The sequence below is a fragment of the Leptopilina boulardi genome, unplaced genomic scaffold (genome assembly GCF_019393585.1).
Source record: "Leptopilina boulardi isolate dan_hultmark-lab unplaced genomic scaffold, ZJU_Lbou_2.1 LbouV2_278, whole genome shotgun sequence".
Taxonomy (NCBI): Eukaryota; Metazoa; Arthropoda; class Insecta; order Hymenoptera; family Figitidae; genus Leptopilina; species Leptopilina boulardi.
The window spans coordinates 7,057,584-7,072,823 of NW_026137838.1; the positions used below are offsets into that span (position 1 = coordinate 7,057,584).

General features: G+C 31.3%; 1 protein-coding gene across 2 annotated transcripts in view; it reads right to left on the bottom strand.

The window, feature by feature from the left end:
• Positions 1-4,511: 4,511 nt before the first annotated feature.
• Positions 4,512-15,240, bottom strand: part of LOC127281803 (proteoglycan 4-like) — a 97,045-nt gene continuing 86,316 nt past the window's right edge. The window contains exon 6 of one of the 2 annotated variants that reach the window (XM_051305711.1): positions 4,512-4,621. In XM_051305711.1, coding sequence (XP_051161668.1) covers positions 4,598-4,621 — 24 coding nt within the window. In that variant the 3' untranslated portion in view covers positions 4,512-4,597. The remainder of the gene's footprint in view (positions 4,622-15,240) is intronic. The other variant, XM_051305710.1, reaches the window with a different exon arrangement.

Below are 15,240 nucleotides of genomic sequence, written 5' to 3' on the forward strand. Positions count from 1 at the left end.
CGTAATCAACGACCCCAAAAACCCCCCGAGTAACAATTTTTAAGTATTTTTAAATGATTTTTGCCATTTTTTGAAAAATCTTCCGCCATATTGGCTCCGCCATTTTGAATTTTTAAAATCTAACTTTGGAATCGTAATCAGCGACCTTAAATACCATAGTATACACATTGGCACAAATTTTGGTCATTCAAAAATTTACTGACATTTTGGACCCACTTATGAGATTTTGGCCTCGACTGCGAAGGGGTTAACCGAAAAATCATTTAACAGCACAGAAAATTAAAAGGCATTAAAATAAGCTGCAATGCTTATTATTTTAATCCAATTTTGCCTATTTTAATCCATTTTGGTATTAAAATAAGCAAAATTGGATTAAAATATAATAAGCATTGCAGATTATTTTAATGCCTTTTAATTTTCTGTGAGAATTTCTATAATTGATAAAATTTTCATTTGTCCGAAATTGCAAAATGGCCGAAGCAACAATCGATTTTGGCGCGATTTTTAAAATAAAACCAATCAAAAATTATTCATAAAATTGTGATTGGTTGATTTTAAAAATTGCGCCAAAATCGATTGTTGCTTCGGCCATTTTGCAATTTCCGGACAAATAAAAAATTCTATCAATTAGAAATTTTGTTAAATGATTTTTTAGTTAAGTTTCCCAGTTTATTCATGCGTCTCATCATTTCAATAAAAAATTCATTTTATAAATATTTGAATTAAAGTTTACATGAAAAAATTATCATATTTAATTGAATAAAATATACAATGAATTAAAGATAAAAATATTAAGAGTATATTTAGGGTTCTTATATACAGTATATATATATATATATATATATATACACTGCAAAATAGAAATGCTCTACTGCGTTTCGGGTATTTGAATTCAAATGTTTTTTTTTTTTAAATATGATAAACAAAAATAAATAAAAATAAATATCACTTCCTTAAAATCTTTTATAGTGATATGAAAATTCATGGTATTTAATTTCTTTCTAATCTTTGGATCTTCGCGTTTCGATGGGAAAACTTGACACTCAAGCCTTCTGTCGCTCGAAAAAAAGAGAGAAAGCTGCCAGAAACGTATAAATTAAAAATGTAAATGGACGTCGTTGAAATAGCGTGCAGAGAGCACTACGATCCCGATTAAATGCGAGCGATAAAAACAACGGTCGAATGTCTTTTGCGTTTTGCCTCAACGTTATAGAATGAGATGGGAAAAAAAAAGAATAAAAAAAAAAAAAAAAAACTAAGTGCCAGGGTTAAGAAGATAGAAAATACAACGTTTCTTTAACTTGTTTACACGGTTTCATACATTTACTATTGTGTAAAACAAAAATTAACTTTAATTTCAAAAAATTTCACACCTTTTTTGTTTGATAATGTATATTAAGGTGTAAATGATTTTTAATTGAAATTTTAACCTTTAAACTACTGCAGGGTGATAAAAAAAATGACGTTAGTACTATTCTCGGCCTGTCAGACCGACATTTTTTTTTTTTTATTGATTCCAAATTGTAATTTAAATAAAATTAAATTTATATTCAATTATTTATCAATGTTTATATTTTTTACATTAAAAAAGTTATTTTATTTATAAATAAATAAAGTATTTACATGTTTACAGAATCACGAAAACGTTAAAACAATAATTTTTTAGGTTATGATCAAAAATGCTAACGACAGAGTCACCAAACATAACTGCGCATGCGCTACTTCAACTCTCTCATTGGTAGAAAAAGGCGTTTTTATTAAAAATGCTTTATTATAAAAAAAATATTTAGAAAACAATCAAATAATTCTAATTGTTCAATTTATTGTTTTTTTTTGATTTTAGAAATATAAATTTCTTTTGAAGCCAAGATTTAATTAATCAAGTGGTGTTTTTTAATTTTTGGCCTATTGACTTTTTATTTTAACATCAATTTACATTACATTACGTCGAAACGCGTAATGTAAATTGATGTTAAAATAAAAAGCCAATAGGCCAAAAATTAAAAAACAACACTTGATTATTGTTTTTATATTTAATTACAATGTTCTTTTTTAAAAAATTAATTTTTACTTATTTTGAAATTAATTTTTCCTAAGATTAATTTTTCTAATTGTTAAAATGGCTTCTTTCTATAAAAATTAACTTTTAAATTAAAGAACTCAGTAATTAATCATCATAAGGACTTTTTTAAAGTAGTCAAAAATTTTTGAATTTAATAATAATAATAATTCACACACTTGCTTTGTTGATTTTTAAAATTATTTGAACTTAATAATAATTTTAAAATAAGCATAAAAAATTAATTTTTATTAAAAAAAAACATTGTAATTAAATATAAAAGCATAATAAATTAAACATGTAAATTTTTTTTGTTTTCTAAACATTTTTTTACATTTAAGCGTTTTAAATAAGAGCGCTTTTTTCTACCAATGAGAGAGTAGAAGTGGCGCAAGCGCACTTGCGTTAAGTGACGATTATTAATTATCATTGCACAGACAAAAGTAGTTGCGCACAAAGATGCGCAGCAGTTAATAATTCCAATATCAGACTCGAGAAATGCTACTAAGACAAAAAATTGTAGGTTATGTTCAGTGAGCTTTAGTTTAATTAAACAGTTCATTTTTAAAATATGTAAATTCATATTTTTACATCTAAATTTCAATTAAATTCCAAAACAATAAATTAAATTTCTAACTTGTAATAACCCAAAATTAGGGGTCCAAAAGACCGCTATGGCAGTTTAAAGGTTAATATAAAAAATAATGCGACTTAATTAAAAAAAAAAAAAAATTTCCAAATGCTATTAATTAAAAAAGTTATAAATATCAAAAAGAAGTGTTATAAAAATTTATTTGCCGAGGAAGTAAAGAGATAGAATTTCGCATAAATATATATTTATATGAGAGAGAGAGAGAAAAAAAATGGTGCTTGATATTACGTGGTATATATGCCAGGTAGAATTCGAATTTCGTTTATTATTAATTTTGAGATCCGCAACGGGATACTGGACCCCCGCGAGTGTGTCAGCAATGGGATGGTCCATTGCGTTTTGTTTTTGACTGCGCGCGGAACCAAAACGAAACTCCCCTTGAGACAATGGACGCCTGTGGCGCTGATGTCTCCGACGACGTCTGGGACCCCCTGAGGGTTGGGGGCGCCGTTCACCATACACCTATATAGAGACGTCAGTTATCCTGCCCCCCTCCACACCCCCTCCCCCACCGTTATCCTACTATTTTGAATTAAAGAAATTTTTTAAACCACAATGATTGCGGAACACATTTTTTCCGAAGGGGGAAATTTTTTTTTTTTATACGGAGCGCATGAATTTCCCATAAAAATAATTAGTTAGGATATTCATTAATTTTTTTTTTAATTTATTTTTTTACTTTTTAGATGAATTATCATTTGATAGAATTTCTTTTTTTACGAATTTTTTTATTTTTCATTTTTACGAGCCGAATTTTTGTTTTAGAAAATTTTTCTTTATTCTACTTTTTATTTTAAAAAAATCATAATTTACACAAATATAAATAGGTACAATTTAGCAGAATTTTTATTTTAAATAATTATATAAGTGATTCGAATTTTTAAATGTCGAAATTTCAAAATCATCGAATCTTTATATTTGTTCCATAATTTTCATTTGGCCGAAATTTTATTGAATAGAATTATTAAAACGACGAATTACTTTTTGTCCGAAAGTACAAATGACCGAACAAACAATCGACAGAAATATTTAGGCGCGAAATTTAAAATTTATCAATCACGATTCTCTTGATAATTTTCGATTGGTTAATTTTAAAATTCGCGCCAAAATTTATATTTCTGTCGATTCTGTTTGTTCGGTCATTTGTACTTTCGGACAAATGGTAATTCGGCGTTTTAAAAATTCTTTCATATAAATATTCGGACAAATTATGGAAATTTAGGCATTTAAAAATTGGAACCAATTAAAATTTTGTTAAATAAGAATTAAGCATAATTAATATTAGGTTAAAATAGAAATTTTTTAAATAAAAAGTTGGGCAACGAGAAATTCTGTAAAATGAAATTTTGTAAAATAAAAATTCTGTTAAATAAAAAATTCTTTCGAATAAAAATTAGAATAAAAATTCATTTAAAACGAAATTCTGTCAAATACTATAATTCAAAAAATAAAAATTCGACTAAAAAATAATTACATCTAATAAAAATTCTTTAAAATGAAAATTTCAACTAATTTTCATGGAAAATTCGAAAACTTACGAAAAAAAAGGTTTACCAATAAAAAATTCTCAGAAGAGAATTTTCTCCTCTTTTCAATGATTTTCAATACTTATAAATAAAAAAAAAAAATAAATTATTATTTTTCTAAAGGAAAATATTGAAAATACTTACGCCCTGAAAAATTGCAGCAATGTTGTCACGTAACATATATATATATTGAAAATGAAGATGAAGATGAGACGTCCAATGGAAGTAAAAACATGTAACAAACGAACATACGAACATATGTAAAATATTATATTTAGAATGCGCGTAAATCTGTCCACCCACGATTGCTCGTGAATTTCAGGTTCGTTTGGCTGGAGTTTGCAGTCTCCCATAATGTGTTTATATACTCACGGAAGATGGATCCTAGAGACAAGACCATGGTGAACACAGCACATGAAACAAAAAACAAAAAAGTATTAAGATTATAGTTAATTTACGATTAGTCGAATGAAATAAAAAAAAAAAAATTCTAAAATTACTATTTAAAAAAAGACAGACCTCCATTTCAAAATGCTAAAAATCACATATTTACTATTTTTATTCTAATTTCAAAAAAAAATTTATAGAGCCCGTTTTCACAGTGGGGATAAAAATCTTCCGAGAGGTTAAAGACAATAGATATATTCAGCGTTTGCGCAGAAGCTGTATACATTCTGCGCAGGCGCAGAGTATATCTACCGCCTTTGCGTCTGCGCAGAAGCTGCTTACAAACATTCTGCGCAGACGCAAAGGCGGTATAAATACTCTGCGTCTGCGCAGAATGTATACAGCTTCTGCGCAGACGCTGAATAACTGCCTTTAACCTCTCGGAAGATTAAATTTATCCATACACGGTGAAAACGGACTCATACTTAAAAGTATGAATATTAAAATAAAAAAATATTTGTTTTTAATTATTTATTTTTTTTATTGTCAGAAACGACTCTATCGAGGGCGCCGTAAAAAATTACAAATTTCACATTTAACGCCCACTGGAAACAATAAATAATAATTTAAAAACAAAAATTGTCCCTTTTAATTAAAATATTATATTTTCAAGTTTAAATCTTTTTTTTATAATAAAAATAAGAGCAAAAATAATAAAAATGTACCTATTTTTTGCATTCTAAAACAAATGTCAGCTTTAATATTCTAAAATTCTAAAATTAAAAATATTGACAGCTCAAGAGAACAAACCAAAAAAAAAAAAAAAAAATGTATAAAAATTTTACTGTGTGACAAGCATATAAATCAATATGTAATTGGTTTTATTGGAGAAGTGTGGTATTTTTAGGGAGAAATCAATGGTTCAACAAGATTGTAATTTTCAATTTTGGTGAAAGCAGCGCGGACATATAACGTTCAACACAAGGTAGTGAATAACGAGTATACAAGAATAATTTATTTTTTTTAATATTATTTTCAAGTTCTCTTTCTTTTCATTTTTATTTTCTCTCTTTGCAAAAACGTTTTACTTTGTAATTTCTCGTGCACGCAATCTCGTGTGGCGGTTTTTCTTAAGTCTTTTTCTCGAATATATATATATATATATATATATGCAGGTGATGAGCACAACTTATTGCCGGAGCTATTATGCAGGCAAAAATCATAATTGGAATGTAATCACCAATGCAATTCTCTGCGACGAAACATAGATACCATTAATTTTCTCCACTTCGATTATCATTAAAAAAAAATAAATATAAACATGCCACTGAAAAATAAATAAATTTTTTCTTTTTGATAATAATTAATATAATTTTTAGTCAATAGAATCCACTATTATATATTTTTTTTGGATCATTAATTGTAATTTTTACTGTCGATTTAGAAAAAAATAAAAAAAAGTATTCGGATTGAAAAAAAAATTGTTGATTTTTGCCTCGCGGGATTTTTATATATATATATATAATAAAATGCGCGCGCTATAGAGACGTTCTACGATCGGGCACAATATATTGATTATGCATGTCTCGTGCTGGAATGAAAATTGCGATTAATTTGATGGTGTCCTCCTCTCGGACTACATAAATATAGATGTTCTGTTTAAAAGCCCATTTTCTCATGTTTAGCATAATACGTAATCAAGCGGTATCGCGGCTACCGGTTCCTTCTCTCTCTTGCTCCCCATCCCCCCCCCCCTTTTTTTTTGTTTCCTCGAACTTATAACACTGTTGTGGGATGAATTGTAATTTTTTTTTTTGTTATTAGCATAAATTCACATTCTTGTGATACAATCCTAGTTATATTTTCAGTTATAATTTTTTCCAAACATAAAATAATATTCTAAGAAAATTTTTCTTTCCTAATTCACTTATTATTACTTTCTGGGATCAACAAAAATTCTTTCACTGATTTTTTATGAAACCGTTGCCATAGGTCCATAGCAACCATTACCATGACAACTGTTACCACAGCAACGGTTTCCATAGCAACCGTTACTATGGCAACCATTACCATAGCAACCGTTGCCATAGGTCCATAGCAACCGTTACCACAGCAACTGTTTTCATAGCAACCGTTACCACAGCAACTGTTTTCATAGCAACCGTTACCATAGCAACCGTTACCACAGCAACTGTTTTCATAGCAACCGTTACCACAGCAACTGCTTTCATAGCAACCGTTACTATGGCAACTGTTGCCATAGGTCCATAGCAACCGCTACCACAGCAACTGTTGCCATAGGTCCATAGCAACCGTTACTACAGCAACTGTTTCCATAGCAACCGTTGCCATAGGTCCATAGCAACCGTTGCCATAGGTCCATAGCAACCGTTACCACAGCAACTGTTTCTATAGCAACCGTTACTATGGCAACCGTTGCCATAGGTCCATAGCAACCGCTACCACAGCAACTGTTCCCATAACAACCGTTACTATGGCAACCGTGGCCATAGGTCCATAGCAACAGTTACCACAGCAACTGTTTTCATAGCAACCGTTACCATAGCAACCGTTGCCATAGGTCCATAGCAACCGTTACCACAGCAACTGTTTTCATAGCAACCGTTACTATGGCAACTGTTGCCATAGGTCCATAGCAACCGCTACCACAGCAACTGTTGCCATAGGTCCATACAAACCGTTACTACAGAAACTGTTTCCATAGCAACCGTTGCCACAGGTCCATAGCAACCGTTACCACAGCAACTGTTTCTATAGCAACCGTTACCACAGCAACTGTTTCTATAGCAACCGTTACCACAGCAACTGTTTCTATAGCAACCGTTACTATGGCAACCGTTGCCATAGGTCCATAGCAACCGCTACCACAGCAACTTTTCCCATAACAACCGTTACTATGGCAACCGTGGCCATAGGTCCATAGCAACCGTTATTACATCAACGGTTTCCATAGCAATCGTTACTATGGCAACCGTTTCCGTATCAACAGTTTCCATAGGTTCATAGCAACTGTTTCTGTAGCAAACGTTGCCATAGGTTTATAGCAACTGATTTCATAAGAACTTTTACTATAGCAACCGTTACTATGACAACCGTTGCCTTAGGAAAACGTTACCGTAGCAAACTATTTTTATTATATACAAACTAATTTTTGACCAGAATTTTAAAACAAAAGAAAGAAAAAAATACCCGAATGATAAAAGACACTCGAAACCCTATATATAGATAAAGGGACTGATTTTTATATTATAAATAATGAACAAAAATGATGTTCTCTTATCTCAAGGGTTCATATTTTTTTTTAGAAATTCTTTCAGAAAACTTTTTTTTTTTTTAAATATTTAAAAGGAATTCTTCTATAAATGTATTAAGAAAAAAAAAATCAAAAGAGATATATATATATACTAAATTGACATAACTTTCCATATCATTTAGCATTTTATATGTTCGAGATTTTGAAAATATTATCTGGAATCATTCATCATATTTTGATGGAGTGTGGCTATTTTATGAATGGACATACACTGTAGAAATTTATCGCGATTAAATCTAACCTTCGCTGAACTTCCGTAGACGATTCGTTAGACGAGTTTTATTAATGATGTCTCCAGTTATCTTAATAGTTATTTCGTTCGTCCCTGAGATATCCTTTGTGGCCTTCTATTTCTTATTTCGAAAATCTTTTTTTTACTTTCAATAATTTTCGAATAGCAAATTATTAGTCAAAAATTAAAGAAAAAATATTCTTTTTAGGGGAAGAAAAAATTTTATTTCACAATATTAAAATCTGTGAATAGGTGATAATATTATTAAAAAAAAAAAAAAGAGACGAAAGGTAATATTTCTTCTGAAAAATATTCAGTATATCACATTGAAGGGAGGTTTAGGCTTGTGAGCGCAAAAGGGCGAAATAGGTTTCTTTTTCGTACTTTTTCCGAGTAGGTCGGTGTTAGGTCGTAAAAATCCTCCTATATAATACGTATATATATATACCAACGCTTCTCTCTCGCATCGTAAACCCTCACCATCTTTCGCTCTTTGGTTCCGTTTTCTTTCTTTTACCTTTACTGAATACGATCTAATATTATTACTGTGATACCCTCTAGGATGATATGATATACTGCATTTTATGCACCTGAGCGAGTAGAGAAAAAAAAATTACATGAAAAAAAAAGAGAAGGACCCTTTGGTGTATTAAAAAATTTTTTTTCAAATGTAAAGTAAGAACGTAAATTTTCAATTGTTCACTTATAATATAACTTATAGTAAATTATACAAAATATACATTGAAAAAAAAAGAATTACTTGGAACAAATAAAAATTACTTGATCCAAGTAAATAATTTATTTTGTCTAATATATCCAGTAAATATATGTATTTGAACCGAATAAATATTTAGTCCCACTTGGAAAGATTCCCCGGAAAGTGCCACCTGGAGGTTCTATCAGAATTCCGCCGGAACTTCCAACGTAATTCCGTCGGAATTCCATCGGAGTTCCAAAGAATTTTCGATGGGATTCCGACGGAATTCTAACGGAATTCCGATTAATTTTTTTTTAAATTTTTAGAGTCCTAATTCCGCCGGAATCCTATCGGAAATCCTTTGGAACTCCGATGGTATTCCGACGGAATTCCGCTTAATTTTTTTCAAAATTTTTAGAGTCCTAATTCCGTCGGAATCCCATCGGAAATCCTTTGGAACTCCGATGGAATTCCGACGGAATTCTGACGGAATTCCAATTAATTTTTTTTCAAAATTTTTAGAGTCCTAATTCCGTCGAAACTCCGTCGGAATACCAAAGGAAATCTTTTGGAACTCCGATGGGATTCCGACGGAATTCCAATTAATTTTTTTTCAAAATTTTAAGAGTCCTAATTCCGTCGGAACTCCGTCGAAAATCCGTCGGAATCCCATCGGAAATCCTTTGGAAGTCCGATGGAATTCCGACGGAATTACGTTGGAAGTTCCGGTGGAAGTTCCGGTGGAATTCTGATAGAACCTCTAGGGGGCACTTTCCGGGGAATCTTTCCAAGTGGATTAGACCTAAGTATTTTATTTTATTGTATCAAATAAATAGTTATTTGTATATCAAATAAAAATAAAGTGAATTATTTGAATCAAATACATATTTTTTTGATTCAAATAAAAAATATTCGAAACAATTAAATATTTGCCAAATAATTTAAATTACTTGAATCAATGAATTTTTTTTTAGTGCGTATATATATTTGTTTAGTTTTATCACTTTAAAAATGATAAAAAAATAAAGAAATAAAATTTTATAAAAAACAGAAAATTTAACTTATAAGTAAAATTTTAATATAGAAATATAATAATGTATAATGAACTATAAAATAAATTTCTATGGCAAAAGTACATGGCTACTATTTCCCCCTTTTGGAACGCGGGTATACTTAATAAACGTTTGTTACTTATATATATATATATATATAAAAACCGTGGAAACCAACCGCGGAACGCGGGAGAAATTACTAAATGGCCGCACAAGATTGCCGCCGGCTCCCATTGGAGTTTTAACTTTTTAATAATAAAGCGAGGGAGTATCTTATGATATCAAAGAGGATGGAGAAATTACCTCAAAAAGAGGATGAGAAAGAGATCCTTTTCTTTATAGTCCGCAAACCGCAGCAACAGACACCGCCGCAATTGATTATTATTATTATTTTCTTTTTATTATATATTTATCCTCGAACTCTTAACCCTCGCACATATATCTATTCTATATATATATATATATATATATATAAAACACGTTTCAAACTCATTTGGATCAATTGATCTGGTAAACAACATTGACTTGCGCTTCTGTCCTGGTTTTGTATTAAAAAATATTTAGATTATCGAATTTTTGTAAAATCGATTTTTCCAATTTACAATTTTTCGAATTTTCATATTAAATAATTTTACATTCACAATGCTTGATTTCTTATTATTCCGATAATTTATGAATTATCTTAGTTATACTGTTGGTTTTTTTTATTTATTTTATAATAGTGATTAGTTGAATAAGAAAAAATTTGTTAGGAGATAAGGTGAAATATAGTTACATTTATGTCCGTCACAGCAGATTTAAGGTTATAGTTCATAAAATAAACAGGGTTGGGAAGTAAGAGTCCAAAATATGTTCGGCTAAAGCAAAGGTGCGGGTAGCATTGAATAATTTTGTCCAATTATAATTTTCTGAAAGTGAATAACTGCGATTAGGCTGTGTACAATACATATTATGTATATGTACATTTTCCAAAAATTTTTGTTGGGCAAAATTTAAATCCTACCTATAACTTAAATGTTTTGTATTGTGAACACAGCCTAAATACACTTTCCGAAAATTATGGTTAGACAAAATTTCATTGCTATCCACCTTTGTTTTTGTCGAAACTATTTTTGACTCTTACATTCCAACTCTGTTTGTTTTATAAACTAACCTTAAATTTGCTGTGACAATTATATTTTGATACCAATTAGTAAAAAAAAATTGTAAACTTTACCCCAAGATAACATCCGGATTAAACTTTACAGTGAGAAACAATATAGTATCGAATTTTATTTCACCCTATTCTTCTGGGGCAAGGAAAATTGAGAGAAAGAGATATATATATAGAGAGAACAAACTGAATTAATCAGAGAGGTATCAATGATTGGCATTGCTCTCAGGTGGCGCCTCTGTACGAAATATGCACCCCTACAGAGAGTTGGGCGTGTACCGAATGGACCTAATAAATTGTTTGTTGTAATTAAATGAGTTCGTGTATACGGGGTATGGGTGGAGTTGTATGGGGTGAGGTATCACCCCAATATACATGAATGTATATATATATATATATATATATATATATATATATGTGTGTGTGTGTGTATAGAAAGGAATAAAGATGAACGGCCTATGGATGGCTGCTATCTGCGCCGCTGGAACAGAAACACGCTCACGTTGCGACAGCTCCTGACAAATGACGGCCCGAGCGGGGCTCTGCCCGCCCCCTTTTTGCCCCACAAATTCTACCCCACTTTTGCCTCCGCAAACACCCCGCGAATCCATCGTCACACACAATCTCACCCTCTATGTCTCTTCTTCCCCCCCCATCCCTAAAGTATGTGCTGCGCGACGCCACAACTGGCCCTCATGATTAAACGCGAGGAAAACGAAATTGCGAGGCGAATATGCCCTACATGAATAGACATTACTCCTGGCTGGCGAACAAACCCTGGTCCTGTTACCACATACGATAGCATAATAAACTCAATTGGCTGCCCAATATCGATGCCAATTGGCTTTATTGTTGAGACGTACGCGTATACGATATATATATATATATATATATATATATGATCGAAACTAAAATATATGTGTACAAAAGAAATTGATTTTCCATGAATAATTTATCCATTTACACTTTGCTATATTGTAATTCAATAAAATTTTACTTTCAAGATTACATTTTTTATCGTAGAAAAAAATAAATAATTAGTAATTGAATCACTTTAGTGCGAGATTTCAACTTAAATTCAAGTAATATTTTTATGGAAAATTAATAAAAATTTATTTACTGATTGAAACAGTCAAATCTGTTTTACCGATTGATGATAATGCAGATTTGACTATATAAATCCGTCTGTTTTTACCGATTATCGATAATGCAGATTTAACTGCTTTATTTGTTTGTTTTACCGACCAATGACAATGCAGATTTCACTATTAAAAATCCGTATGTTTTTACCGATTATCGATCATGCAGATTTGACTGCTTTATTCCATCTGTTTTACCTACTAATGGCAATGCAGATTTCACTATTAAAAATCCGTATGTTTTTACCGATTATCGATAATGCATATTTGACTGCTTTATTCCATCTGTTTTACCGACTAATGGCAATGCAAATTTCACTATTAAAAATCCGTATGTTTTACCGATTATCGATAATGCAGATTTGACTGCTTTATTCCATCTGTTTTACCTACTAATGGCAATGCAGATTTCACTATTAAAAATCCGTATGTTTTTACCGATTATCGATAATGCATATTTGACTGCTTTATTCCATCTGTTTTACCGACTAATGGCAATGCAAATTTCACTATTAAAAATCCGTATGTTTTACCGATTATCGATAATGCAGATTTGACTGCTTTATTCCATCTGCTTTACCTACTAATGGCAATGCAGATTTCACTATTAAAAATCCGTATGTTTTTACCGATTATCGATAATGCATATTTGACTGCTTTATTCCATCTGTTTTACCGACTAATGGCAATGCAAATTTCACTATTAAAAATCCGTATGTTTTACCGATTATCGATAATGCAGATTTGACTGCTTTATTCCATCTGTTTTACCGATTAATGACAATGTAGATTTTCCTATTAATAATCCATCTGTTTTACCGATTAACGTTAATGCAGATTTGACTGTTTAAATCAGTAATAATTCCAGTTCCATCTGTTTTACCGATCAACGATAATGCAGATTTGACTGTTTAAATCAGTAATAATTCCAGTAAATTTTCAGTAAAATGTGACTAAATTTTATTGAAAATCTTAATGATGTGATTCAGTTGCTAAATTTTAACTATATTTCATCAGTGAAATCTTAATGATTTAAATAACATTTAGCAAATAGTAGTAATTAATTAATATAATAATTCGTCTAGGTACGGTAATCGACAATTCTGTGATATGGACCGAAAGGCAAACATAACCTAAAAATTAACTGATAAGTATGGCTCAGAAGATAAACATAACCTTTTATAATTTAAGATCAAAGACATAAGTTAAGAGGACGCTGGGTTTGTAGGTTAAAATCAGCTAACATAACCTGAAAATCAGGTCAATTTCTAGTGTCAAGAGACCGAAATACCAAAAAGCTTAAAAACATCTACATCTACATCTACTGCTTTTAACTTCTCGGAAGATTTAATTTACCCACACGGTGAAAACAAACCTCTATATAAAAAACTGTCGATAAAAGTATAAAAAAATTGTTCACAGATTATGAATTCATTGTGATGTTATTCGCGTTCTATAACTGTCTCGTAGAATCGTCTGCTTATGTAATAGGATTGTTTTTAGTCTCTCTCTCTCTTTCTCTCCCCCTCTCTTTCTCTCTCTCTCTCTTTCTCCCTCAACGTAGATGACAAGAGTTTAAAAGAAGTGAGTAATGCCATTTTCTTAAAGAGAGAGAGAGAGAGAGAGTAGGGGAATGCACCTGCCGTCTTGGCGACCCGCGTGGTCCAAAGTAGCAGTAGCAGTAGCGCAGCATTCATACCAACATCACCATAACAACGAGAACTACAGCTCTCAGCTCTCGCATAAGAGTAATAGTCGCAGCCACAGTAGCTCAGTTTCTCTCAGGCCAGTCATGCGTCGCGACTATAATTTGAAATAATTTATAAATCCCATTCAATTCAAATTAAGGCTCCACTCTGTCGGATGAATAAAAGATGTGTGGAATATATACAACGCGCGCGCAATAATGCTCACAGGGCAAATGGTGCACCATTATATGCTCAGTGTGGCGTGCACGGTGGCTTTTGCTTGTCCCACCACCACGATGATATGTCCACCTACTTTGGAAATAAAGGCGCCACCACTTTATTTATATATATATATATATGTACTTTGGAATGAGGACACATACAATTTCAACAAAAATCTCTCGAATCTCAGAAGCGTTAAAGGATTTTGCCATATTCGATTTAAAATAACTATTTTCAAAAATAGAAATCTATCAAAAATTGACAACTACTGGCGCATTACTGGTATATAACTGTATAATGAATTTTTTGATTGTGTATTAAAAAAGTATTAAAACTGTTTCCTTGAATGTATCGAGTTGATATCGAATTGGATCAAAATTGATATTATTATTTGGATAAAATTATTAATTTTTTAGAAAGTTTCAGTAAGGTTCAGGCCCAAAAGCCTATAGGCTTTCAGGCTGTCCGTTCATTGTACTCTTATATATATGGTTGCCGCGGTAACAGTTATCATAGCAATAATTTTACATAGCACCGATTCCATAGCAACTTTTTCTACAGTAACAGTTACCGTAGCAACCGTTTCCATAACAACCGTTTCTATAGCAACTGTTACCATAACAAACTTTCCATAGTAACAGTTACTATAGTAACCGTTTCCATACCATCTGTTACCATAACAAACTTTCCATAGTAACAGTTAGTAAAGTAACCGTTTCCATACCATCTGCTACCATAAAAAACTTTCCATAGTAACAGTAACTATAGTATCCGTTTCCATAGCAACTGTTACCATAACAAACTTTCCATAGTAACCGTTTCCATAGCAACCTTTCAATAGCATCAGTTATTATAGTAACTGTTTCCATAGCAACTGTTACCATAACAACCTTTCTATAGTAACTTTTTCCATAGCAACCTTTCAATAGTCATAGTTACTATAGTAACCGTTTTCATAGCAACCGTTTCTATATAGCTACCTTTTCCATGGTAACAGTTACCGTAGCAACCGTTTCCATAGCAACCGTTTCCATAGCAATCGTTTCCATACAAAACAGTTACCATAGCAACCGTTTCCATGACAACCGTTACGATGGTA